Consider the following 27,320-nt stretch of genomic DNA (forward strand, 5'->3'; position numbering starts at 1 on the left):
TCTCCTGCTCTGTCTAATTTGCAGGTTTCAATTTTGCTTTCTGAATGCTTGAGCCATATTGAATTTAAGTTCTTAGGACCACTCACACTGGTGTTCTTATTCAGGAATTTTTTGTGTGTGCTACTAGTCATTTTCTTTCCAACTATACACTTTACTCTTTTGCCTGGATAACCTAACCTATTTTTCAGTTATTAGTTTATATTCATTTCCTTAAAGAGGTTGTCCCTGGTTTCTGAATTAGAATAGTATCCTCATGCAGTATGTTCCCTGGGTATCCTGTATTCTTCCTTTTATTATTCATTTTTCATCTTTTTGTAGATATTCTTTTGTTAACCTGAGATTTGTTCATTTCACTTTGAGTAAATTGTTTCTTAAAGTATTGTTAGGAAATTGTGCTATATATGCTCTTTTGTATCTGACTTCTATGCTCAAAATGATGTTTTGAGATTTATCTATGTTGAGTATACTAGTAATTCTTTTTTATTTCTGACCACTATTCCATTCTTTGTTTTTTTTTTACCTTTTTGTTTATTTTTTTATTTATAAGTAAATAAATATGTACTTTTCTTTTTGTTTTTGTTCAATGAATAGTATTTTTTTTTTTTTTTTTTTGAGACAGAGTCTCGCTTGTTGACCAGGCTAGAGTGAGTGCCGTGGCGTGAGCCTAGCTCACAGCAACCTCAAACTCCTGGGCTCAAGCAATCCTTCTGCCTCAGCCTCCCGAGTAGCTGGGACTACAGGCATGCGCCACCATGCCCGGCTAATTTTATATATATATTAGTTGGCCAATTAATTTCTTTCTATTTATAGTAGAGACGGGGTCTTGCTCTTGCTCAGGCTGGTTTCGAACTCCTGACCTCGAGCAATCCGCCCGCTTCAGCCTCCCAGAGTGCTAGGATTACAGGTGTGAGCCACCGCGCCCGGCTAATGAATAGTATTTTAAAGCAAAGATCCATTCTTTGAATGTTCCAAAATCTGTTTATCCATTTTTTTGTTGATTAACTTGTCAGTATTTGACTCATTTTGTCTATTGTTTCTTTTTGAAATATAAACAAATATGCATACTTATATAGTATTTATATTCCTCTTTCTACTTTTTTAGTGTACTTATACATTCTGTCTCTTTCTTACTCTTGCTCTCCTTCACAGAATGTCATGTATTAGAATGTGGTTTTATTGCAGGATAATTGAATCTTTGTGGTTTCTATAAATGTGCTACATTAGTTACATGATCTCTCCTAAATTTACATGTAAAATTTATTTAATGTGCATTTCTATCTGAGGAAGTGAGTTTATAGCTGATGTCAGATTCACATGAACCAGTACTTTATTAGTACAGTTCCTTTTTAAAAAGTATCTTTTTCTTTCTCCTAGAGAAAGACAGTTTTCAAAGGATATAAACTATATCCTTGATTCCTGGTATAGACCCCGGTGTGTTATATGTAGTAGTTTAAAAATATAATTACTTTAAGATGAAATAAGATTCTACGTGAAAATCTTTAGATCTGGCATATTTGTGAAAGCTTTGGGCCTTTTTTTAAAGGTAGGCTTGATACGAAGTTGTTTATTTTTCATTTCTAAAATTTTCAACTATCAGTTTTGCAGGAAGAATGATGTAAAGCTTCTTCTTCAACTCCCTTTTCTTTTTGAGATTTTTAATCAATTTCAGGTAGTAATAATTTATATCTTTTCAAATCTGGCTAAAATTTATCGAGCGCTTAATGTTTATGCTTTCTGTATTTACTTTAGGATATGAAGAAGGAAAACAAAACCCAGCATGTAACAAAGTAGATGTTTCTTTGTAAAATATTACTGTTTTGAATCGTTATTATGAAGGACGCTATGTTGGGATAGTTGGCAAAACTTAACAAGGGGATCTGTGAAATAATTGGTGTTCAGGCATCCTGTTACTTGTTTGATTTTGATGGTTGTATTGTGATTTGTAGAACATTCTTGTTTCTAGGAATTATACACTGAAGTATTCAGGGTGATTGGACATCAGGTTGCCAACTTAGTTTAGGGAAAACATTTGTACAATAAATAAAACTAGTTTAAAAATAAAAATTTTAATTTTGATTATAATTATATTTGTTAATTGTAGAACTTCTGAAACTATTTTCTGACACTACTGACTTAGTAATTAACTTCTCAGTTAATTTTTATTATTAATACATTTGCAAGCTTTTTTAAATTTGGGGTATATTTTTTTCATCTATGAAGATAACAGCCAAGTTGATTTTTCTTTATAACATTAGTTAGTATTTTTTTCCCTGATACCAAAAATATGTGTCAATAGTAGAAATTTAGGAAGTATTCTTTGAAAAGGCAGATTTATTAAGTTCTTAGCTAAAATGTTATTCATTTGTAACTTTGGTTATAAATAAACCTTTGTAGTAACATTCTCTTTAAAGTAACTTTCTGTGTATATGAGTACATGGGGAAGTCATTCATTCAACAGTTCCATATTCAACAGTTCAAGATTGTAAGGTTTTATTGGCAGAGTTTTTTTCCCCCTTTGGTCTGTTTGTTAATTGCTATATATTATTGATTGCCAGGGTTTAGGGATGCGAGAGATGGGATTGGAGGGCTGGGTATAGTTATAAAAGGACAACATAAGGGAATTTTGTGATGGAGCTCTTCAACATTGAATGTTACAACGGTGACATGAACTAACGTGTAGAAGTGTATACAACACTAACAACACAGACATACAAATGAGTACAAGTAAAACTGGAGAAATCTGAATAAGATTGGTGAATTGTATCAACGCGAGTACTTGGCTGTGATATACTATAGTTTTGCAAGATGTCGTCATTAGGGAAAATTGGGTAAAGCATACAAGAAATTCCTGTATTATTTCTTAATTTATTCTAGCATAGCTTTATTATTTCTTAAGTTATATATGAATTTACAGTGATCTCAAAAAATTTACTTAAAACCACAGACATACTAAAAATATGGATTACTCCTGAGGGAGATTCCTATAAAAGCAAAGCTAAGAAATACTAAGCATTAAAAAATATTTTTCTAGGCCGGGTGTGGTGGCTCACGCCTGTAATCCTAGCACTCTAGGAGGCCGAGGCGGGCGGATTGCTGGAGGTCAGGAGTTCGAAACCAGCCTGAGCCTGAGCGAGACCCCGTCTCTACTATAAATAGAAAGAAATTAATTGGCCAACTAATATATATATAGAAAAAATGAGCCGGGCATGGTGGCGCATGCCTGTAGTCCCAGCTACTCGGGAGGCTGAGGCAGGAGGATCGCCTGAACCCAGGAGATTGAGGTTGCTGTGAGCTAGGCTGATGCCACGGCACTCACTCTAGCCTGGACAACAAAAGCGAGACTCTGTCTCAAAAAAATATATATATTTTTCTTAATGTATTTATTTAAAGCTAAATATGTCTCTTCCTTTATTCAGAAATACCTATCATTCAATTTCTTTCTTTCTTTCTTTTTTTTTTTTTTTTTTTTTTTTTTTTTTTGTGAGACAGAGTCTCACTCAGTTGCCCAGGCTAGAGTGAGTGCCGTGGCGTCAGCCTAGCTCACAGCAACCTCAAACTCCTGGGCTCAAGCAATCCTTCTGCCTCAGCTTCCGAAGTAGCTGGGACTACAGGCATGCACTAGCATACCTGGCTAATTTTTGCTATATATTTTTAGTTGTCCAGCTAATTTCTTTCTATTTTTAGTAGTGATGGGGTTTCATTCTTGCTCAGGCTGGTCTCAAACTCTTGAGCTCAAACAGAGTTTGAGCCTCGGCCTCCCAGAGTGCTGGGATTACAGGAGTGAGCCAAAGTGCCTGGCCTCAATTTCTTTAGTAGCTTATGTAAGAAAGCCTTCTAGTTACTCCTTTCTCCAATGGGAGTAAGGGAGATCTTAATGATAACATGCAGAGATCTTGAAGTCAGGATTTTGAAACAATTGTTTTTTAAAAATCAGCACCGTTAAAATTGTATTACTACCGTGTTTTCCCCAAAATAAGACCTATCCATAAAATAAGCCCTAGCAGGATTTCTAAGCATTTGCACAATATAAGTCCTACCCCAAAAATAAGACCCAGTGATGGGTGTGGCTACACAGCGCATCTGCACAACCCATGCATTTCATCACAGAGCGGTAAAGAAAATGAGCAACCCTTCCCATCTGCCCCATCCTGACAGCTACTATCCCAGACGTGACCAGAAAGGTGCCGGCAGCCCCACCAACAAAGTTGGCTACCCCTGTCAGGTCCCGGCCATCCTGTGCCTGCTGCAAGCTGGCTTTGAGGGGAAAGTCTCCTCAGTGAAGTGAGGAGCGGGATGCTCCGCTTTAGGTATTGTGTGTCCCCAGGGGAACAAGGAACGCTATGGCTGCCATTTTACTATGATGATGTTCCAGAAGAAGATGACTTAATTGTATTTCAATAAATGTAGATTGTTGTACCTTACTTAAATAAAATAATACATCTCCTGAAAATAAGCCCTAGGGTGTCTTCTTGAGGAAAAATAAATATATGGTCCTGTCTTATTTTCGGGGAAACACAATAGATCTTTCAAGGATTTATTTATTCCATTAATTTGGTGTAGGAATTCTGTGAGGAGTAAAATAATTTACTTTTTTGTTTTTAACATTTTAAATTTAAGTTGTTTGTTTATTTTTTAAAGCAACTTAACCTCTTAAAAGCAAAACAGAAGGCTCTGGTGGAACAGATGGAAAAAGAAAAAATACAAAGTAACAAAGGATCATCCTATAAACTCCTGGTGGAGCAAGCAAAATTAAAGCAGGCTACTTCAAAGGTATTATCTAGACTTTGTCTCAGAAAGGTCACTTTTTCATTTAGTATTTTAAATTATTCGAGTATCTTTAATAACTACAAGGAAACTAAAATATATGCTATGTTTATGTTATTCAGTTTATCAAGACAAAACTCAGTCTACTCTGAGCTTTTTTTTTTTGTGGTAAGGTAGATTTTAACTCAAGGAAATGTGTGATAAATGTGGACTTGAGGTATTATTCTAGTATATTACTTTCAAAGTAGATTGAGTTACAGTTAATTAAAGATAAAAGACAATGGAATGTACAGTTTTAATACTGTGGCATTGACAGTGCTGTTGATTCTTTCCATATTATAATATAAAAATACATAGCTTGATTGTAAATACCATTGTGTCAGCCATAAAAATAAAATTAATATATAAAGTGAAAAATTTGGCATTCCCTTTCCTTTTAGTTTTGTTATTGGAAAATTTTGGGGGCTGAGCCTAGAAGTGAAAAGTTCTTTTGGATCCAGTGGTGCTAAAAGGCTCAAATATAAGATGTGTTTTGTTTTTTTTTTTTCTTTATTTCTTTTTTTGGCCCGGGTTAGAGTATAGTGGTATTGTCATAGCTCACTGCAACATCAAACTCCTGGGCTGAAGCCATTCTCCTGCCTCAGCCTACTGAGTAGTTGGGTCTATAGGTGCGTGCTGCCAAGCCCAGCTAAGTTTTCTATTTTTTGTAGAGGCAGAGTCTCACTTAGTCTGGTCTTAACCTTCTTGCCTCACACAAACCTCCTGCCTTGGCCTCCCAGAGTGCTAAGATTACAGGTGTGAGCCATGGTGCCTGGCCATAGCATGTCCTTCCTAAGTGAAAATGAAGTTCAAGTGATTTGTAAATAAAAGTTTTAAAAAATTTGATATGACATTTTTTTTTTTAATTTGGGGAAATGACATTTGTATATAGCAACCAAGTTTGTCTATTGTTTCTGTGAATGTGCAATTATGCTTATTCTACCAGATTTAGAAATAACTTGAATTAATACTTGGTACTTAAAAGTTAAGGTTTTCTGTATCTTCAGCCTTCTATGATTTATGTTTAGGATGTTATGGTAATATTTATTTAAGTTGTTAGATTTGACCTAACAATTTAAGAAATTACCTATACTACATATCTGTAGAAATTTACTTTTTTAAAATTCTGTTATATATCCTGTATCTTAAATCTAGTAGTTAAGGTATGTTGATCAGTATAGCTTTTAATAATCTTACCTTTTGAATCTCATGTTTAATAAAAAAATTTTGTTCTTTAAAAGTTGTAAATTTTCTGAGTGAATACATTAATAAATTCATTACATAAATTTGTACTTTAAAAGATTTGTTAAGTAAGCATTGATTCAAATACTGTAAATTTTTGCACACAGCACTTTAAGGATTTAATTCGATTACGTCGGACAGCAGAATGGTCCCGTTCTAATTTAGATACAGAAGTTACAACAACAAAAGAAAGTCCAGAGATAGAACCACTCCCATTTACTCTGGCCCATGAACGTTGTATCTCAGTTGTCCAGAAACTTGTTTTGTTTCTCCTCTCCATGGATTTTACATGTCATGCAGATCTCTTATTATTTGTTTGTAAGGTAAGTAAGCTATTAGGCATTGTTTATAAATATAAATTTACAGGGACAGTTTTTAATTGATTTTGATTAAAAGAAATAATAGTACTTCTTTTGGATTTCTTTTATGTGCAGTTAAGTTTTTTTTATTATATCTGGAAAGTTTTAATTTTTCCCCACTTATTTCAATGAAAATATGATTAATATTTTACTTTAGTGAAAACTTGAGAATTTCAAACGTAGGTAATGTAGTTATATCTATCTCCAACCTACCTTTCTTATATTATTTAAAATAGGAAATATGCAAATAAATGTCATTAAGTTAATGAAGGATTTTTAATGTAGCATATTCACTGTTGAAATTATTTTTAACTCTTTCACCTAGATTTTAAATCAGATTTTAATATTTGTTTCATGAAATTACATTCGTTTTCATTCCCTCTCAAGTGATTATTTTGAAAACAGAATCGTACATCATTATTCCAATGATGATATCGTACATATTATTCCAGTGTTAGCATATTAATGTTATTTTTTGAAAAAATATATGTAATTGCTATTTAAGTGTCTGATTTTATGAAATGTATTACAGGTTCTTGCACGCATTGCAAATGCCACAAGGCCAACTATTCATCTATGTGAGATTGTGAATGAACCCCAGCTGGAAAGACTGCTATTGCTTTTGGTTGGAACTGACTTCAATAGAGGAGATATATCTTGGGGTGGTGCTTGGGCTCAGTATTCCTTGACTTGTATGCTACAGGATATTTTAGCAGGTTTGTCAGGCTTTATTTTTCATAAGAGTATGTCAGAATTAGCTTGTTATTGCTCAGCTAAGTAATCTTTAAAGGGAATTGTAACCCCCTAAAAGGATAAAAGGTTTCTTTAGCCAAATGTGGTAGTGCAGCACCTGTAGTCTCAGGTACTCGAGAGGCTGAAGCAGGAGGATCACTTGAGCCCAGGAGTTTTGGGCTGTAGTGCTCTATGCCAGTTGGGTGTCTGCACTAAATTCGGCATTAATGGTGACTTCCTGGGAGCAGAGAACCACCAGGTTTCCTAAGGAGGGATGGACAGTGCAGGTCAATACTCCTGTTCTGATAAGTAGTAGTGGGAATCGTACCTGTAAATAGCCATGGCACTCCAGCCTGGGCAATATAGGGAGTCTCTTAAAAAATAATAAAGGTCTTCAATGTTGTAATAGTAGTAGCTATTTAGAATTACTTTATATTTAATTATGTTGACAGATGTGATAAATATACATCTTTAGAAAGGAGTTAGTTTGTTAAAGTGCAAGTACATGTAAAGTGCATGTACTTTAATGTGTTAAAGTACATTGGAGCTAGTCAGCTTTATTATTACCAGTGGTATGCTGCTTATTGGTTCTTTATGTAACCATGAGGAAATCACGGTGCCTCAGTTTCTTCATCTGTAACATAGGATAATAAAAATACCTTTCTTACAAGGTAGTTTTGATAAAATGAGTTGTCAATATATGTAAGGTAATTATAGTAACTCTTTATACATATGCATTTTGTGTTTACTACTACTAGTTACTTGACTTTGGCATTTGAAGGTAATGTACTGAGTCTTAGAATTCCTTAGGTGGTTGGGGACTCATTTGCTTTAAATTCTTTTGTAGTTGGTACAGCATATATTTTGTCATTCTCTAAATTGGAGGAAAAATTCTGGTTTAATATGTTTCACAAGTCTCTGTATAAATTTTTAAAGCAGTTGAGACTGTTTCTTTACATACAGGAGAACTGTTGGCTCCAGTAGCTGCAGAAGCCATGGAAGAAGGAACAGTGGGTGATGATGTAGGTGCAACAGCTGGTGATTCTGATGACTCCCTTCAGCAGTCCTCAGTTCAGCTGCTGGAAACTATAGATGAACCTTTGACACATGATATAACAGGTACATTTGTTAATTGTGTTTTATTTAAGATGTTTCAGTTTTTTCTATTAAATAAAATCATTTAAAAAATGTTAGAGAAGTATAAAGTTGATTTTTATATTTTTCTATTAGGTATTTGGCCTTATACACTACATAATTTATTTTCCTGATAAATAACATTTTGTCTTGGTTCTCTAAATGAATGCTTTTTATAACAAAGTGGTTGCATTTTATAATGTACTGACATTTTATAATGTACTGACATATAATGTACTGACTTATTTTGACATAGTCCCATTTGCCTATGTTGAAGAAAATACAAAACAGAAAACATTTTAAGATAAGCTGTAGTGAAGATAGCAAGGTTTAAAGACTTGTTCTTTAGATCAAGCTGTTTTGTGGATTTTTTTGGGTGGAGTTTTTTCTTTGTTTTTTTCTTCTTTTTTAAAAACGATGTTTGTAAATTACCATGTATAATCCTTTGTGATGTGGAAACTCCATTTTGATTCCTACCTTATATATGTCAGATGCTGTGGTTATTTTCAAACATTAGTCATTCCTTACTCTTAACATTCTCTCATGATCTGATCTTTTTTTTTTTTTTTTTTATGATATTCTCTTTATCTGGTATAGACTTCCTTCTCTTATTTGGATGATGAAATCCTCCCTGTCTATCTAAGGTTTACATACAACATACCTTTCTCCAAGAGGCTTTTTCTACCACTACCTGCAGAGATCAGGACTATACCGTCTGTACTCCTCTTGTACTTTCAAGTATCTCTGCTAGCATATGATGTTGGAGTTAGTTAAATTATAGATACACTCCCACCTCTCAACCTCTATTAATTAGAGGAGATTTGTTTCATTAGTCTTTATGTACATATCCTCAAACCCTAGTACAGGCTGGCATTTAGTAGGCTTTCTCTTAATATATGTTGAATAAGAACATGGGAATGATGGGAAAGTAAGGTTTATAAGTGATAGGAAGCTACTTAAAAATTCAGAGACACCTAAGAGCAAAATAATTTTTAATTCATAATAGAAAAATAAGATAAATAGAGGTCTTATAACTTAAATCCTCTTTGCTTTTCTCTTTGTTACTGGATAACATTACCAATAATAATGGATGCAACATAATGAATTATATATTGATATGTTAGAACAATATTTATTCTAGAAATGTTAATAATTATTTTTAATAACAAAGTTTATGAAACTTGATTCAATAAGAACTAATACTAGTCTTTTCCCTAGGAAAGCAAATATCATTGCATTCATGTTTTCATTGTATGTTATGGAGTGATACATTTGCATATCTATTGGTTAATTGTTAAGTGAAACATTTGTGTTTTTTAAAATAAATAGGCATATATATGTTACATACAAGCAAAATAATTTTTTCTGTAAATAAAAGCAATGTATCAGCTAAATCTTATGCAATGCACTCCACCAGTAAAATCACTTTCAATTACTTGAAGGTGCACCTCCACTCTCCTCTTTGGAAAAAGATAAAGAAATTGACCTTGAACTACTTCAAGATCTCATGGAAGTTGACATTGATCCTTTAGATATTGATTTGGAAAAGGATCCTCTTGCAGCCAAGGTTTTTAAGGTATGGTACATTAGAATATTCTTTGCAGTTTAAGTCTTTCATCTTATACTCTTGGCTTAGTAATTACCTAAAAGAGGAAAATATACATGTTTATCACTAAATACAGTCCATTATTCAGCACGTTCAAAACGCATTGAATTGCTATAGGTACTATAGTAGTTTTTAAAAATATACCAATGGATTAATAAAGAAAATGTATACAATATTATTAATATAGCCATTAATAATTACCTTATAACAATAAGAACCATTGTTAAGTATGCAGAAGTATAGTTATGAGTCATCAACATTTCAGATAGTTGTTTACAGTTCATCCAAGCTGAGTTCATTGCAGCTTCTCATTCTATGTTAGTCTCCACATTTTCTTCTTTTTTTGTAATACTTTATAGAGGTGCTGTTTTTTTTTGGTGCATAAGAGATTTTATTAGAGATGCTAGTTATCTTTCAGTTTTTAAACATAATAAGGTATTTCTAGATTTTTGGCAGAAAATGAAGAGAATCTTACTGTACCATTCTTACATAATGGTTTAAAATTAAAGCCATTCTTAAGTGGGTTTTAGAAATGTAAAGGGTGGGGAGAATGTTTATTTTGTAATCGTATTTGGCTTTAGATCATGTAAATAATGTGACAATCAGTGAAAAGACAAAAAAACCCACATTTTTTTTCCCATTCTTTTAAGCCAATAAGCAGTACATGGTATGATTATTGGGGTGCTGATTATGGCACCTACAATTACAACCCCTACATTGGAGGTCTGGGAATTCCTGTTGCAAAGCCACCAGCAAACACAGAGAAGAATGGATCACAGACAGTTAGTGTTTCAGTGTCTCAGGGTAAGTGTATGTTTGTATTTTAAGGCATATGGTATGCTTACAACAAGTCCCAAATTTATGTGTACTTTATACGTGGAGAAATTGAGACTGGGTATGTGTATGCCAGGAGAGTTTAGTATCATCTGTGTCACAAGTGCCATTTACACTGTTTGTCAATTTGGAAGAGCTTCCATTTATGGTCTTTGTGTTTCTCTCTCAAAATAACATCTAGCAAAAGCTTTTTGTAGGGATGGTATTAACAGTGATTTTAATTAATTCTCCTTTGTTTTAATTTCTTATCTTTAAAAGTAAACTTTTATTTATAAATAGAATGAAACCACATTAAATATTATTTTTGTACTTTTATAGTCATGTAAAATATATGAGACATACTTAATTCTTCTTTCTTTCTTTCCTTTTTTTTTTTGAGACAGAGTTTCCCTCTGTTGCCTGAGCTAGAGAGTCAGCCTAGCTCACAGCAACCTCAAACTCCAGGGCTCAAGCATTCTCCTGACTCAGCCTCCCTAGTAGCTAGGACTATAGGCATGCGCCACCATGCCCAGCTAATTATTTGTGTATATATATTTATATATATATTTTTTTTAAGTTGTCCAGCTAATTTCTTTCTATTTTTTTTAGTAGAGACAGGGTCTCGCTCGTGCTCAGGCTGATCTCGAACTCCTGAGCTCAAACAATCTGCCTCCCAGAGTGCTAAGATTATAGGTGTGAACTACCACGCCCGGCCTCAATTTTTTATAAAACATCTTTTAAAAATTTGGAACAATTACATAATTACTGAATTGTTTCAAGTACAATGCAGAGAATGTTTGTTGTCCCTAACCATTTGAAAATAAGTTGCTAATTTGATGTTATTTTTGTTTTGTTTGTTTTACAAAGCAGAACATTCTTCTACATAAGCACATCAAGAATCATATTCTCTCAAAATTGAGAAATTAGCACTACTCTCAAACACTGAAAGCATATTCAAATTTTAGCTGTTGTCCAAATAATGTTCGTTATGCACAAGGACCCAGTGAAAAATCATGCACTACATTTAGTTGTCACTTCTCTTTAGTCTTGTTCAGTCTGCAGCAGTTCCTTAGATCTGACTTTTATGACCTCGATGCTTTTGAAGATTATATAGGCCAGTTATTTTATAGACTCTCCCTGAGTTTTGTTTTGTGTGCTATTTCCTCATGATTAGATTGAGATCATGCATCTTGGCAGGAATATCACATACATAGTGCTCATTTTATTTCCTTTCATCCTGTTAATATTAAGTGACCCATGATTTTGATCTGTCCACTACTGAGGGTGTTAAGTTTAATTGCTTAATTAAGGAGGAGTCTGCCAGGCTTCTCCATTGTAAAGTTACTCTTTTTCCCTTTGCAAAAGGTTTTTGGGGATTGGGGAAGCAGAGTAGTCCTTGGAAACAGTATAACTGCCTTGTTCCTCACCATATTTCTTTTTAAAAGTTTACTAATTTATTCATTTAGTTTTGAATGGACTCATGATTTCCTTTTTTATTCAGTGGGGTATAATATTATTTTGCATTTGTTTTTATTTTGGTGACATGTAAATAACATAAAATATTTTAACCATTTTTCCGTGTATAGTTAGTTTACTGTCATTAAGCACGCTAACAGTATTGTCATTATTTGTTTATTGATGTTCAATTTGTCCCAAAGTTGATCAGTAGGATCACTGTTAATCTTGTCTGTGGCTTTTTGACATGTCCGTATCATTCTTTGAACACTTCCTTGTTCTCTGGCAAAACATGATACCCCACGCTCATCATTTACTTTACCTGTCCCAATCTGTGAATTAGCCACTTCTGCAAGGAGTAGAGTGGTTCAAAACCTTTTAAAGCAGAGATGTGCTTAAATAAAGATTTGGGTGCTAGGTGTACTTGTTGTTATTTTGGTGGCTGCTTCCATACCCTCTTGGTAGACTTGAGAGAAGGAGCGTGCGCGCACACACGAGTGAGCACACACATTTTCATGTGTCTTTATTTCAGTGTCTATATATATTGACTGTGATGTGTTCACATCAGTATATCTGACAATCTAATAGGGTTCATTTTAGTTTTTTCCCTTCCATATTTATACCCTCCTTTTTTTTTTTTCCTTAGCAGTGAGAAATCTGGCTCTCATCCTTAACATAGTTGCTTTTATTACTTCATGGTTGTGATCTACCTGTTTCTGTGTAACTAGTCTCCTGTTTCTAACCTCCTTTCCGCAGATCGTCTACCCCTGCTCTAGCTCTGATACCACATGTCAGATTGTTCTTCTGTAAGGACACACTTCTCATCACCTCTGTTGGGTTCAGATGTTGGTATTTTATTGTAGAAAGAAGGACATGAGTAATAATTGTCAAATATGCCTTTTTTCTTTCAATTGTTTTTTGTAGCCCTAGATGCTTGTCTAGAAGTTGGACTTGAACAGCAAGCAGAACTAATGTTGAAAATGATGTCTACCCTGGAAGCAGATTCCATTTTACAGGCATTAACAAATACATCTCCTATGTGTAAGTGAAATTACCGACTTTAGAGTATTGTAGTGAGTGATTTCTCAACTGATTATTTTCAGGTACATTGAACAGGGCAGATTTTAAAATTCTGTGTCTGGTGTGAGTATGAGGGGACTTAGTATATAGCACCTCTCTTCCTTTAAGTAGTAAGTTAAGAAAAACTAAGACAAAGAATTAGCAAATGGAGGGAGGAGTGTGCACTATACCTCCATGTAGTGCTCTCAGTTCACTCCAAAAACCTGAATCTTGTTTTTGTTACTGTATATTTGTTGTTGTGTTGTTGTGAGGTGAATGAAATTACCAGGAAAGCCTGAATAGCTGCCTGTGAGTTCATTGTGCCATATCCAAATTTATGATGAAGTGGATTTTTTTAAGTAACAGTATTTATCATCCTTAAAGACTAGGATAGAAGACATAGGATCGGATGACAGCCAAATGGGTCTGCTACCTGAATCCCAGAATTCAGAGCATTTACTACCTAATTATCTACAGAAAAGGAAGGCAGATTTTTTAGTAAATGGCTAATAGTAGATATTTTAGGCTTTGCTTGCCATATGGTATGTGTTGAAACTATTCAACTCTGATTTGGTGGCAGGAATGCAGCCATAAACAGTATATAAATGACTGGGCATGACTGTGTTACAGAAACAGATGGCCATCCAGATTTGACCATCAGGTCATGGCTTGCTAACCTTGATATACAATGCTAGACTTGTATAGATCTTCTCATGTCATGGATATACAGTGAAGATAGCACCCTGTTTCTGAAGGACAGATTGAGAATCTGTGTGAGGAGAGAGGGTAATAGTTTTATTATTCTTAGGCCTACAGATCATTTGACCTTATATAGGGCAGAACAAGGAATGGTTTAGAGATAATAGGTAGAAGCTAGGAAAATCAAGTGTGCTTCTCAGAAGGAGAGTTCACAGCCCATTTAAATAGAGAAATCTGGGCTTTTAGATCTTCCTTTTGTTATGTGGAATTCTCTCAGTTTGCAATTTTCATTTATTTCTTGCCTTAGAATATAGAAAAATGGAAAAAGAAAAACAGAAAAGATGATCTAGTGTTCTATCATTTTAACATTGGCACATTAATATTGTATCTTATCTCCCAGATAATAGAGGAATCCCTTTTGTAGGGTCCAGCCTCTGCGTGATTACAGATAACTTTAATGTTGCCTAAAGTAGCCCTTTTCTTTGTTAGACATTTCTTGTTTCAAGCAGTTTATTAGAAAATCCTTTAGAAATTGGTATCTCGTTTTCTTTTTTCTTTTTTTTTTTTTTGAGACAGAGTCTCGCTTTGTTGCCCAGGCTAGAGTGAGTGCCATGGCGTCAGCCTAGCTCACAGCAACCTCAATCTCCTGGGCTCAAGTGATCCTTCTGCCTCAGCCTCCCGGGTAGCTGGGACTACAGGCATGCGCCACCATGCCCGGCTAATTTTTTCTATATATATCAGTTGACCAATTAATTTCTTTCTATTTATAGTAGAGACGGGGTCTCGCTCTTGCTCAGGCTGGTTTTGAACTCCTGACCTTGAGCAATCCGCCCGCCTCGGCCTCCCAAGAGCTAGGATTACAGGCGTGAGCCACAGCGCCCGGCCTGGTATCTCGTTTTCTTAATAGTCTTTTGATTTTGCTGCTCACAACTGTGTCCCTTTTTCGTATGTTCTAAATATTTGAAAACCCTTTCTCAGTATTACTACATTTCTCTGTTCCCCATGTATATATTTTCATTTAATTAGTTTGGTGTGTAGCCTGGGCATCAGAACTTTTGAAAGCTTCTCAGGTGATTCTAATGTGCAGTCAAAATTAAGACTCAATGAACTAGAATCTAGATTACTCCAAAACTGCCTTCTCAGTAATTAAGATTCTTCTTTCTTTTCCTTTATTTTTCCTTCTTTGTTAATTCTTTAGAAAAATAAAATTAGAAATTCCTAGAGAATAGATTCTTTTGTTGGATGAGTTCTGAGAATTTTGGAGCTTCTTTCTATAGTGATTGTCTTTTTAACTTTCAAAAAGTATTAAAAAATTTTTTTCAAATAATATAGCTTCGAACCATTCTAAAGAATGCAACTTCAATTTTTTTTTTTTTTTACAAAAAGTTTTCTACCAGTTACCACGTCTCCTTATACTTAAAATCTTACTTGTGTTTAATTTTCAGTATCACAGTCTCCCACTGGAACAGATGATTCACTCCTAGGGGGTTTACAAGCTGCAAACCAAACCAACCAGCTTATTATACAGTTATCATCTGTCCCAATGTTAAATGTTTGTTTCAACAAACTTTTTTCCATGCTTCAAGTCCATCATGTTCAGGTATGACTGCAGGAGAAAGGGTGTATTTTTACATATTGTTGCTAGCTTAGTAAAAAGTGAAAACTAACTGGGAGGCTCATTCTCAACCTGATAGGTTTCTTTTATACTCAGGTGGAAAAATATTAGAAGTACTTTGATTATCAAAGTAATCACAGTTCCCCCAGTGCTATAATTTGTATGATTTAAAGCTTTAGCCTTCAGTACTTCAGTTCCTACTATCATATATACATAAATCTGTGATTAAAGACTTAAATCACCTGTTTTGATTTAGAAAAACATTCTTACGTGGTAAATTATAAATTTTAATTAAGTTAAATTTTGTTTCATCAAGAATTTTAAGGTAGATTTGCTTAGCAAATGAATTGAGGTAACTCAGTGTTTAATAGAAAAAATTCTTTCCTCAAGACAAGGATTTAAACATAAGATTTTTGATTAAATGCTGTTTCATAATCTCATTTTTTAACTGTCAGTTTTCATTCTTTTTCAGTTGGAGTCACTTCTCCAGTTGTGGCTCACATTGAGCCTGAATTCTAGTTCATCTGGAAGCAAAGAAAATGGAGCAGACATATTTTTATATAATGCTAATCGAATACCTGTCATTTCATTAAATCAAGGTAAGATTTATTAGAAGGAAAAGCTTTATAGTATAAATAACAAGCTTAAAAGGTAATGATTAGGTTAAAATATACCTAATTTTTGTCATTAGGGTTAAAATGTTTCAGTGGGGAAAGTCCTTTTTTTTTTTTAAATGTACTGACTTTACTATTTAGTAGAAAAGAGAACAGAAAACTCTTTATTCTCTGGTCTTTGTTATTTTATGCCTGTGTGCAATTAAATTCACAGTGTTCTGTTAATCTTTACATCATATTAAAGTTTTGTCTTATTTGTAGTCTGTTCTGTTGCAACAGGTGTTTGGTATTTTGTCTTTTTTTTTTTTTTTTTTTAAATGAATTAGCCCCTGTGTGAATTGGTGGTCAGCTGGAGAAGTCATGTTAGTGTTTTTTTCTCCCCCTTTGGTAAATACAAGATCATAGGAATGGTGGTAGTAAAATATCCTTCAATAGGAAAAGAACTAACCTTCAGTGCTGGAGAGGAATCTATTTTAGTTATATTTTAAGAAAAGTAAAAATGAGCATCTATTCCTGGTGCTTTCTCCTCAAAAGTGCTGCATTCCATATCCTTTTCAGCTCTTAACTGATCTGTCTTCCAACCTTACTGACAGCTGCACTGGCTCATGATTCCTCTTATATCTGCATTGTCTTTGCATCAGCCACCCCTGCTTTAATCAACAGATTTTCATCTTTTCCACTGAATTATTTATAGTTATTGCTATTATAAAATTTTCTCTTCTCAATTTTATCATGAAAAATATTAAATATATTTAATGAAGAGTAAAAAATAAATATTCCTTACCATAAATCTGGATAGTATTCTACTTTTCAATTATCTCAAATACTGTAATCTGTTTGTGTTTGTTTGAAATAGAACCCATTTGAGAGCCACATTTGATTTAATTGTGTTTCTTAAGACCCTTTTAATCTGTATAATTTCTCTTCATGTCTTTTTTTTTTTTTTAAATCTCCTTTGTAAAGTCATTTGTGGAAGACGTTTGATTGGTTGTTTTCCAGGGTTCCCAAGGTTCAGATATTTGGTGTTTGTATCTACATGGTACCCTCTGAATTTCTGGTAAATTGATTGTTAGACCTAGAGCTTAAACTGATCCAGATTTTTAAATTCATTTGTTTGTTTTTTTTAAAGGTAATTTCATGGGTTGTCTTTTTATTTCATGATATTAGCAGACACTGATGCGCAGTGCCTAGACATATTAACAAGTCATTAGAGGTTTCTAAATGATCATAATCTAATTTCATTCCTGTTTCATTTCTTAGCTGAAATATTTCCATAAAGAGAAACTTCCTTCTAAAATGCTATGTAGTCAACCCTGTGGTACACTTTGTGTAAGAAATGCAGGAAAAATGCTGGAAATTTTTCATATTTTAAAATTAGTTTTTAAAATGAATTGGTTCACAAGCAATCTATAGTCATGACCAGTTTAGTTTCTTTAATATGTATTTGTATAAGTTCTTGGATTTAAAAATCTTTTTATGTCTCTTTTACAATTACTGTACTTGATACTGAAATTGTGCTATTTGTGGCCAGTAAGATGCTCCTTTTTGTCATTTTTGGTTTTTAAAATGTATGATTATGTTTTTGTTAACTTTTGGTATGAGGTATGGCAGATGTGCCCTAGATCTGGAATCAACCATTTCTAAAGGGTACAATCTAGGCTCTGTGCTATGCACTATACCCTGAACTACGTGCATTTTGAGTAACTGGCTTCTCCAGCTGCCCTGCATGCTTCCTGTCTGGGTCTTCCAAATTACATAGTTATTGTGTGAGCTTGTGCTTTTGTTGTTAAATTGCATTGATTTCAATTTATTTAATCCCAGTTTTTCCAACACGCCTTATTTTCAGCTTTTGGTTTTGTAGAATGTGAGGATTTGTAGTAACACAAATTATGTTGAAGTAGAAATGCCTGTAGTTTGGAAAGTACAACAAACTTGTAATGATGTTATTTTATATGTAGTGGGCTGAACTTTAAGCCTTGTCATAAAATTTTACTCTTAATGCTTTAGTTGTGTTTAATGGGGAGTTCTTTTTATTCTTTTGGGGATACTGATTAATGAGCTGGTTTATAGAAGTAATGTCTTAGTTTTGAATTCATTCTTTTGTTTTTTAATTCTTTACCAAGCATTTATTTTCTCTGAGTAAAAACTTTTTGCCTTTCTCTTTCCTGTATAGCATCAATAACTAGCTTTCTCACGGTGTTAGCTTGGTATCCGAATACTTTGCTCCGGACCTGGTGCCTTGTGCTTCATAGCCTAACACTCATGACAAACATGCAGCTTAATTGTAAGTTCAGTATATTCATGTAAATCTCTGGCATATACTTTAGTATTCTTGCTATCAGATTCGTAACATAGGTTTTTCAAAGAAGTGATATAGTTGTGAAAATGATTGAATCCCTTATTTAAATGTTTCTTCTGAATTTGTTCTTATATATCTTATCCATTGTACTTGTTTACTTTGGTAATGTAAATATTCTCAAATATCTCTCATCAGAAGTTCAAATCATATTTTTATATTTTTAAAACTTACTGATTATTAAAAGAAAATTGATTGCTTTTAGAGTACAAAGTGAAATTTTCACTTGTCTTAAGTTTTTATGTTGGTTATTCTTTTAAGGTACTTTTGCACATAAATGATTTATTCATTATAATATAAACATGTATGACTAGTTCCCTGGGTTTTGTTTATAATTTAAGTCATTGCTTAGCATCAAAATGGTATTCCATTTTCTCATTTGGAATATATTTTCCAAAAATGGAATCAGAACATCACTATCTCATACTCATGATAGATTTAACACAGAGCGTTTCTTTTTATTCAGCTCAGAAAACTGGTGTGTTACCTGTATATTAGTTCACAGATAACCTGTATAAACTTCCATGCAAAAAGCAATAGTTTTTGCCTCATTTTATCTTCAAAATACTAGGTTAAAATTTACCCGAAAAGTATCCTGCTGTTTCTAGTAGTGAGAGGTAGTTACTAAGAATAGGCTATCCACTAAGACAGTAAGGATCTAAGTTTTTTCCGACTTCGCTGTGTACTGAATAAGAAGTCCATTAAAAAGAACATATTTTCACAATCAGAAGTGAGACAGGAGGAGATATGTGGTAAATGAAAATAAAGAATGAAGTCCAGCTTAGTCAATATAGTAGATATTGAAACTGTTTTAATAAACTATATATATTAGAAATGTGTTTTACTTGGAACTACAAGATGTTTTACAACATTACATTTCCATTGTTTCATGATCCCTTTATTAAGAGCTTTTTAAAAAAAATGTTTTGTAGCTGGTTCCAGCAGTGCCATTGGAACTCAGGAGAGTACTGCTCATTTGTTGGTTTCAGATCCAAACCTTATTCATGTATTAGTGAAATTTCTTTCTGGCACCAGTCCACATGGAACAAATCAACACAGTCCACAGGTAATATGACTTTTAAACTGGGATATGCCCAGACTATTGAATACACAATATTTGTAAAGTAAAACTATGTACATTTTTGTGTATCAAGATAATAAAATATTTTGCATTGTTTGTAATAATAGCTATACTGACACTGAATAATATCAGAAAGTTGTCTTAGAACCATACTAGCTTTTGTCAATATATGGACATTAATTTTGGATAATTTAAGAATTGTTTTGAATAAATACTTGGTGCAAACTCAGAGAAATGTTTCAAAAATTGTGGAATTAAAAAAATTTGATAATGTATCATTTTTGATGCCCTCCATTGAGATTGTCAATTTACCTTATATAATCCTTTTATGAGATCAGTGATTTTGTTTAACAAATTATTGCTCAGGACTTCAAAGCATTTTCATCTCACTATAGTTTATCAGCTTAATTTCTTGCTATATTGTACTGCTTCTATATAAATTTAGTATTTATAACATCCTTTTAACGGAAGTTATTCAAGATTATCTTGCAAATTTATCATTTAGAATTCTTGTCTAGAGTTTCCATTAGATACGTTTTAAGGTAGTTGTTTACTCCATAACAGTTCTGTTCCTTCTGTTTCATTTATTCAGTATTTAAGAGGCTTCTATGTGCTAGTTTAGGTACAGCTTTAGGTTCTAGACATACAGTATTTACTGAGACTGAATCTCTGCCTTCATAGAGCTTACATTCTGATAGATATATTTAGTCAATATTCTGATATTAAATATACCCTAATTTTATAGTTCATAATAAAATAAGTGAGAAAAGGAAAAAGGAAGGGAGAAGAAACTACTTATAGTTAGATTGGAACAGGGTTTTGGTGGGGTCAGAGATGTATTATCAAGTAGTTATTGTACTTAAATATTGAGTTTGGAACAAGAGGAATCCTGGGATCACGATTTCCAATTACATAATTTTTTTTTTTTTGAGACAGAGTCTCGCTTTGTTGCCTAGGCTAGAGTGAGTGCCATGGCGTCAGCCTAGCTAGCTCACAACAACCTCAAACTCCTAGGCTCAAGCAATCCTACTGACTCAGCCTCCCGAATAGCTGGGACTACAGGCATGGGCCACCATGCCTGCATAATTTTTCTATATATATATATATTAATTTGCCAATTAATTTCTTTCTATTTATAGTAGAGACGGCGGTCTCGCTCTTGCTCAGGCTGGTTTCAAACTCCTGACCTCGAGCAATCCGCTCGCCTCGGCCTACCAGAATGCTAGGATTAAAGATGTGAGCCACCACACCCGGCCCCAATTACATCATTTTATGTGTGAGAAAACATGTATCAGCTACATTGCCCATAATTGTACAACTAGTTAGTGATGGAGCTAGGTATCAGGAAATAAGCCATTATAGAAAAATAATATTTTTTCCTCTTTTTTTTTTAAGGCAAGAGGAAATAACTTCGAAAGACTTTTAAAAAGTTATTGAAGAGTCAAGCTTTCCTACTGGAATCTTGTTTTTTGTATAGGAAGTTCAGTTAAGAGTGCTGGGATTTATGTGCTCAGTATGAGAAATTAACTTTACTTAACTCCAATATAGTTGGGGGTTTATATTGCATTTTTTCCCCAATAATCTTCCATGGTTTTGTGACTTGTCCATCATAACAAATTAGGATCACATAATGATCTATGGAAGTGTTAACACCACATTGCAACACACACCTCAGGTTACTTAGTGTAGTGTTCATTACCATTTCTTTCATTATTGAGACAGAGGTTTTTTGTGTCTTGGTATAGTTTGATTTTAGGTTTTAGTTTTGTTTTTCAATAACTTCAATACTTGCTCTGCTAGCAGTTAGAGGCATGGCCTCTTACAGATCACTTTACCTCTCTTCACCTGAGTTCTTTTGTTTTGAAATGGGATAATTAATACAATTACTTGTGAAAATCAATTCAGAAGTTTTTTTGTAAACTCTTGACATTATGCTTGATACTTTGTAAATGAATGATCGTGTAAATGCTATCATGTAACAGTTTTCATTGGATATATATTTCTTTTCAGGTTGGTCCAACAGCCACACAAGCTATGCAAGAGTTTCTTACACGATTACAAGTGCATCTTTCTTCAACATGTCCTCAGATATTCAGTGAATTTTTGCTCAAGCTAATTCACATACTTTCAACTGAAAGGTAAATTTTGATGTACTCAATATGTTCCTGATATAGAAGTAACATGTAATCTTCCAAATATGCTTTTCTTTTTTTTTTTTGAGACAGAGTCTCACTTTTGTTGCCCAGGCTAGAGTGACCAAATATGCTTTTCTTAACACATTGCTTGGGGATTTATCTAGGAAAAGATAAATAGGAGGACAGTAGGGATTAAAGGGGAAGGATTTATTGATGAGTTTCCTGATTATTTCCATTTGTTTATGACTCTCTCAATTCCCTCAACTCCCTTTAATATGAAAGGAATAGTGTCAAAACTTGGCTTGGCTTTTAATGATTTCATAGATTAGTTATTATAAACTTAATAGGTGAAATTTATTTTGAATCTGTTAAACTGTTCTGGAATACAGAGAGAATTAAAGCCACCAGTGATTTTATATGTAAGAAAACCTGACAAATACAGCTTAGAAAAGAAAATTATGTACTAATCTCATATAGAAATCTTAAATTTATTAACCAAATCAGGCAATATATTAAAAGAATAAATTGTGACGATTATCGGTTGATTCTTATAATGCATGAGTGCTTCAGTATCATCAATATTATAGTCATTTTTATCATTTTGTAAGACATTTTCTACAGCCCGCCATACTGTAAGGCATTTTATACAAAACATTTAATGGATATAAACAGTGTCATTTATTTAAAGTAACAAACTAAAAAACTACATGATAAATTACATGATGAACAAAACATCTGTCATATTTTTTTTTTTTTTTTTTTTTTTTGAGACAGAGTCTCGCTTGTTGCCCAGGCTAGAGTGAGTGCCGTGGCGTCAGCCTAGCTCACAGCAACCTCAAACTCCTGGGCTCAAGCAATCCTACTGCCTCAGCCTCCCGAGTAGCTGGGACTACAGGCATGTGCCACCATGCCCGGCTAATTTTATATATATATATTAGTTGGCCAATTAATTTCTTTCTATTTTTATAGTAGAGACAGGGTCTCGCTCAGGCTGGTTTTGAACTCCTGACCTTGAGCAATCCGCCCGCCTCGGCCTCCCAGAGTGCTAGGATTACAAGCGTGAGCCACCACGCCCAGCCAACATCTGTCATATTTTGAGTATTTAAAAAATTCTCAGTAATATCAGAAACAAGTCAAAGGTCCTGTTGCCACCTTTATCATGTAATTTCATTCTGGAAATGCCAATGCATTTGAAGTTATTTAAAAAATACATATTCAAAAGTGAGTAAAATAATTTTTATACTGCATAACTTTTTAAAAAATTAACTTATTAGAAATCATAGGACAATGTGTAGTTTATAAAATGTAACATAAGATAGGTGTGGTGTTGTGCACCTGTAGTCCAAAGTAATTGGGAGGCTGAGCCCAGGAGTTCAAAGTACTGAGCTATGGTCATGCCTGTGAATAGACACTGCACTCCAGCTTGGGCAACAAAGGGAGACCTTGTCTCTTTGAAAAAAAAAAAAAAAATTAACATAAAAATTTATAATATGTATATAATATTAGTAAAATGGTAGTAAAATGCTCAATACCTAGTAGTTTCCTTCTCCTTTAAAACTATTTTCAAACACTGGTGTGGTTGTGGTATAATTTGTTTGCAACATATGAGAATATACACAGAAATAAGGGAAGTGTCAAGAAGGAATAGGTTCATGATATCAGGGACGTTGTGTTACGGTTTTTATACAAATACATTCGGAGAAAATCAGTACGAAAATAAATAATATTTATCCATACTTTATTAGGGAGGATTTTGTAAGATTTTGAATGACATAAATAAAACTAGTTGGTAGGTAAATATCAGTCACCGTTTTTATCATTTTTCTTTTAATTAGACTTTTTTATTTTAACTCTAAACATTATTAGGTATAGGCTTCAGCATAGTCCTGTCCATGAAGAGTTATCCAACAGTGAGGTTTTCATCTGAAACTTTAGTACGATACTCTAACATTTTTTAAAGGAGTATTAGGCTTATTTTTAGTTTAGTTACATCCAATCTTTTAGAATGGAGATATTTTTAAGAAAGTCTCTGGTATCCTGTTAAAGAACCAGCAGCTCTTCAGTTGGATTAACGATATTGTTATATACACTGAAAAGAAATACCCACTCTTAATATAAAGAAGGCATTTAGTTATATCAGTTGAGTGTTTTGCAGATATTATCATTTTCTTCATAGTATCTTTCAAAAGGCAGAATTTAAAAATTATAGATGAAATCTAAATTGTCAGTTTTTTCTTTTGTGTATAATTATTTTTGCTTCACAAAGAAATCTTTTCTTCACCTAAGGCCACACAGATTATCCCCTGTTTCTTGCAGAAATTTGACAGTCTTGTGTTTGATATTTAGGTTTGTTATTTTTTGCTTTTGGGCTGTAGTTTGTATGCTTTTGTTTGTTTATTTTTTGTTTTTTTGGCTTATGGGTGTTCAGTTGCTCCTATATCATTCTGTGAAAATACTATCCTTTTTTTATTAAATCCCTTTGTAATTTTTTCAAATATGAATCAACCATATTTGTTTGGTCTGTTTGTACACTCTTATTATGTAGAACTGATGTTTGTATCTGTTCTTTATCCAGCACCACACTCTCTTGGTGCCCTTAAAGTACTTTTTGAAATCTAGTAGTATAGGTTCTTCATCTTTGTTTTTTATTTTCAGAATTGTTTTGACTGTTTTATTTCCTTTGGTTATCCACATCAATTTTAGAATCAGCTTATAGATTTCCTCCCAAAATAATTCCTTCTGGATTTTGATAAAGATTGCATGAACCCATAGGTCAGTTTGGTCAGAGTTACAGGTTACATAAGATTTTCTTTCTATGTAGTCAAATATGTGGTATCTTTGCCAACATGAGCTCTTTGGTTTTTCAGTACCAACTAGGTATCCTTACAATACTATTCTGACACTACCCAGAACATCAACTCCACAGGTTTAAGGGGTCAGTCCCACAAGACTGGGTTCCAAGTTATCCATACTTCTGTCCAACTTGGGTGTGAGTTTGGGGGTTCTCAAAACTCTCTCCTCAGGTTCAGTAATTCATTAGAATGACTCACAGAACTCAGGAAAAACACTTTACTTATATTTTCTAGTTTATTATAAAAAATATACAACTCAGGAACAGCCAAATGGAATAGATGCATAAAGCAGGATGTTTAGGGGCTGGGGAGGGCTCCTGTGAGTGTGTAAGGAGTATATTGTCACCCTAGGCTGATTATCACCATGTCAGCCTTGTGCATTTTTTTTTTTTTAAAGAACTAAGAGAGAAAAGCAAGAAGCAAATTAAAAAATATTTTAGGTGAATTCTCCTTGCCCATTTGTACATTGCCAATGTCTCTTCCTCCCACAATGAAGCCAGTGCTCATGTTCCATCTCCTTGCGGGTGCCTGTCTTTTTCAAGCTTTTTTCATTATCCTGTGACTTCGGCTGTCTAATGGGTTCAAGAAAAGTTTCAGCGTTTAAGTTAATTTAGCCTTTTCTAATTTTTTGGTTGGACGTGATGCTCTTTCGAGCTTTCTGTGTCTTAGACATAAGCAGAGTTTGAGAGCATTCAATTTCAATACATAAGAAAGATTTGATTAAATCTTAATTTTTGAAAATAAAATCAGTAGGGAATGTTTATGATAGCACTGTTTGCGAATGTAACAAATTAGAGCTCATTCTATCACAATGAGTGCCTTGTGACTTTGGAGTACTTTAGTCTGTATCTTCAAAATTACTTCTTTGGTTTTTACTTGTCCCTTAGTTTTCTATTTGGAAGAGAAGTTGTTTTTGAGTCTGCGTAAGTGGAGGAAAGAACAGGAGCTCCAGAAGAGATGGAAACTGTTAGCCACCAAATGAAATAGAGATTATTAAGAGTTTAATTATTATTTAGATGTCTTATATTGTGGTGGTTACTCCTTTCACAACTACTTAAAATGGTTTAATTTTTAATCTCTCTCTTTTGCAGGGGTGCTTTCCAGACAGGCCAAGGACCTCTTGATGCCCAAGTGAAGCTCTTAGAATTCACTCTGGAGCAGAATTTTGAAGTTGTTTCAGTTAGTACCATTTCTGCTGTGATCGAATCTGTCACATTTTTAGTGCACCACTATATCACTTGCTCAGACAAAGTAGTGTCTAGAAGTGGATCAGATAGCTCCGTGGGCGCTCGAGCATGCTTTGGAGGACTATTTGCCAACCTCATTCGTCCAGGCGATGCGAAAGCAGTTTGTGGCGAAATGACAAGAGATCAACTTATGTTTGATTTGTTAAAACTTGTTAACATTTTAGTACAGCTGCCTCTTTCAGGCAATAGGGAATACAGTGCAAGAGTGTCTGTGACCACCAATACGACAGATAGTGTTTCAGATGAAGAAAAAGTCTCAGGAGGCAAAGATGGCAATGGAAGCAGTACCAGTATTCAAGGATCACCCGCATATGTTGCCGACTTAGTCTTAGCAAACCAACAGATTATGAGCCAGATTTTATCTGCTTTGGGGCTGTGTAATAGCAGTGCCATGGCAATGATAATTGGTATGTATTGAGAATATTAATCGTACACTTGTTTCTAGTACTATACCTGTTTTCTTTAGCAATGTATGGATTCATTTTCCTTTATAGTGTAAAACTACTTTATTGTTAAGTTCTTTTTTTTTTTTTATTTCGGCATATTATGGGGGTACAGATTTTAAGGTTTCAATAAATGCCCATTTCCTCCTATCCCCCCACAAGGCTGAGTCTCCATCATGACCATCTCCCAGATGGTGCACATCTCACTCATTATATATGTATATACCCGCCCCCCCACCCCCTCCCACCTGCCCGATACCCTATTACTGTAGTACCTATGTGACCACTTAGGTGCTGTTCAGTTAATACCAATTTGCTGGTGAGTATATGTGGTGCTTGTTTTTCCATTCTTGGGAAACTTCACTTAATAGTATGGGTTCCAGCTCTAACCAGGAAAATATAAGATGTGCTATGTCACCATTGTTTCTTAGAACTGAATAGTACTCCATGGTATACATATACCACATTTTATTAATCCATTCTTGGATTGATGGACACTTGGGCTGTTTCCACAGCCTTGCAATTATGAATTGTGCTGCTATAAACATTGGAGTGCAGGTGTCTTTTTTGTAGAGTGTCATTGGATCTTTTGGGTAGATGCCCAGCAATGGGATTGCTGGATCAAATGGTAGATTCACTTGTATCGCTTTAAGGAATCTCCATATTGCTTTCCACAGAGGTTGAACTAGTTTGCAGTCTCACCAGCAGTGTAGGAGTGTTCCTCTCTCTCCGCATCCACGCCAGCATTCCTTATTTGGAGACTTTTTGATAAAGGCCATTCTCACTGGAGTTAAGTGATATCTCATTGTGGTTTTGATTTGCATTTCCCTGATGATTAGAGATGTTGAGCATTTTTTCATATGTTTGTTGGTCATTCTTCTGTCTTCTTTAGAATAGTTTCTGTTCAAGTCCTTTGCCCACTTTTTAATGGGGTTATTTGATTTTTTCTTCCTGATTTTCGTGAGTTCTAAGTATATTCTAGTTATCAGTCCCTTATTGGATGCATAGGATGCAAAAATTTTCTCCCATTCTGTAGGTTGTCTGTTTACTTTCATGACTATTTCTTTGGCTGTGC

The 27,320-nt window shown here is 34.0% G+C and overlaps 1 protein-coding gene across 11 annotated transcripts in view; it reads left to right on the forward strand.

Annotated features, from left to right (window-relative positions):
- Positions 1–27,320, forward strand: part of BIRC6 (baculoviral IAP repeat containing 6) — a 237,240-nt gene that overhangs the window by 108,721 nt on the left and 101,199 nt on the right. For all 11 annotated transcript variants that reach the window (XR_001160238.3, XM_012788389.3, XM_012788384.3 and 8 more), the window contains 13 exons: positions 4,639–4,770; positions 6,153–6,368; positions 6,937–7,120; positions 8,100–8,255; positions 9,713–9,846; positions 10,527–10,680; positions 13,069–13,185; positions 15,348–15,502; positions 15,990–16,116; positions 18,305–18,415; positions 19,420–19,553; positions 21,579–21,706; positions 25,647–26,209. Coding sequence is in view for 10 of the 11 variants with exons in the window: in XM_012788389.3 (XP_012643843.1) it covers positions 4,639–4,770; positions 6,153–6,368; positions 6,937–7,120; positions 8,100–8,255; positions 9,713–9,846; positions 10,527–10,680; positions 13,069–13,185; positions 15,348–15,502; positions 15,990–16,116; positions 18,305–18,415; positions 19,420–19,553; positions 21,579–21,706; positions 25,647–26,209 (2,311 nt within the window). In the remaining variant the exon portion in view is untranslated. The remainder of the gene's footprint in view (positions 1–4,638; positions 4,771–6,152; positions 6,369–6,936; positions 7,121–8,099; positions 8,256–9,712; positions 9,847–10,526; positions 10,681–13,068; positions 13,186–15,347; positions 15,503–15,989; positions 16,117–18,304; positions 18,416–19,419; positions 19,554–21,578; positions 21,707–25,646; positions 26,210–27,320) is intronic.

This window comes from Microcebus murinus, chromosome 3 (genome assembly GCF_040939455.1).
Source record: "Microcebus murinus isolate Inina chromosome 3, M.murinus_Inina_mat1.0, whole genome shotgun sequence".
In the NCBI taxonomy this organism is placed as follows: domain Eukaryota; kingdom Metazoa; phylum Chordata; class Mammalia; order Primates; family Cheirogaleidae; genus Microcebus; species Microcebus murinus.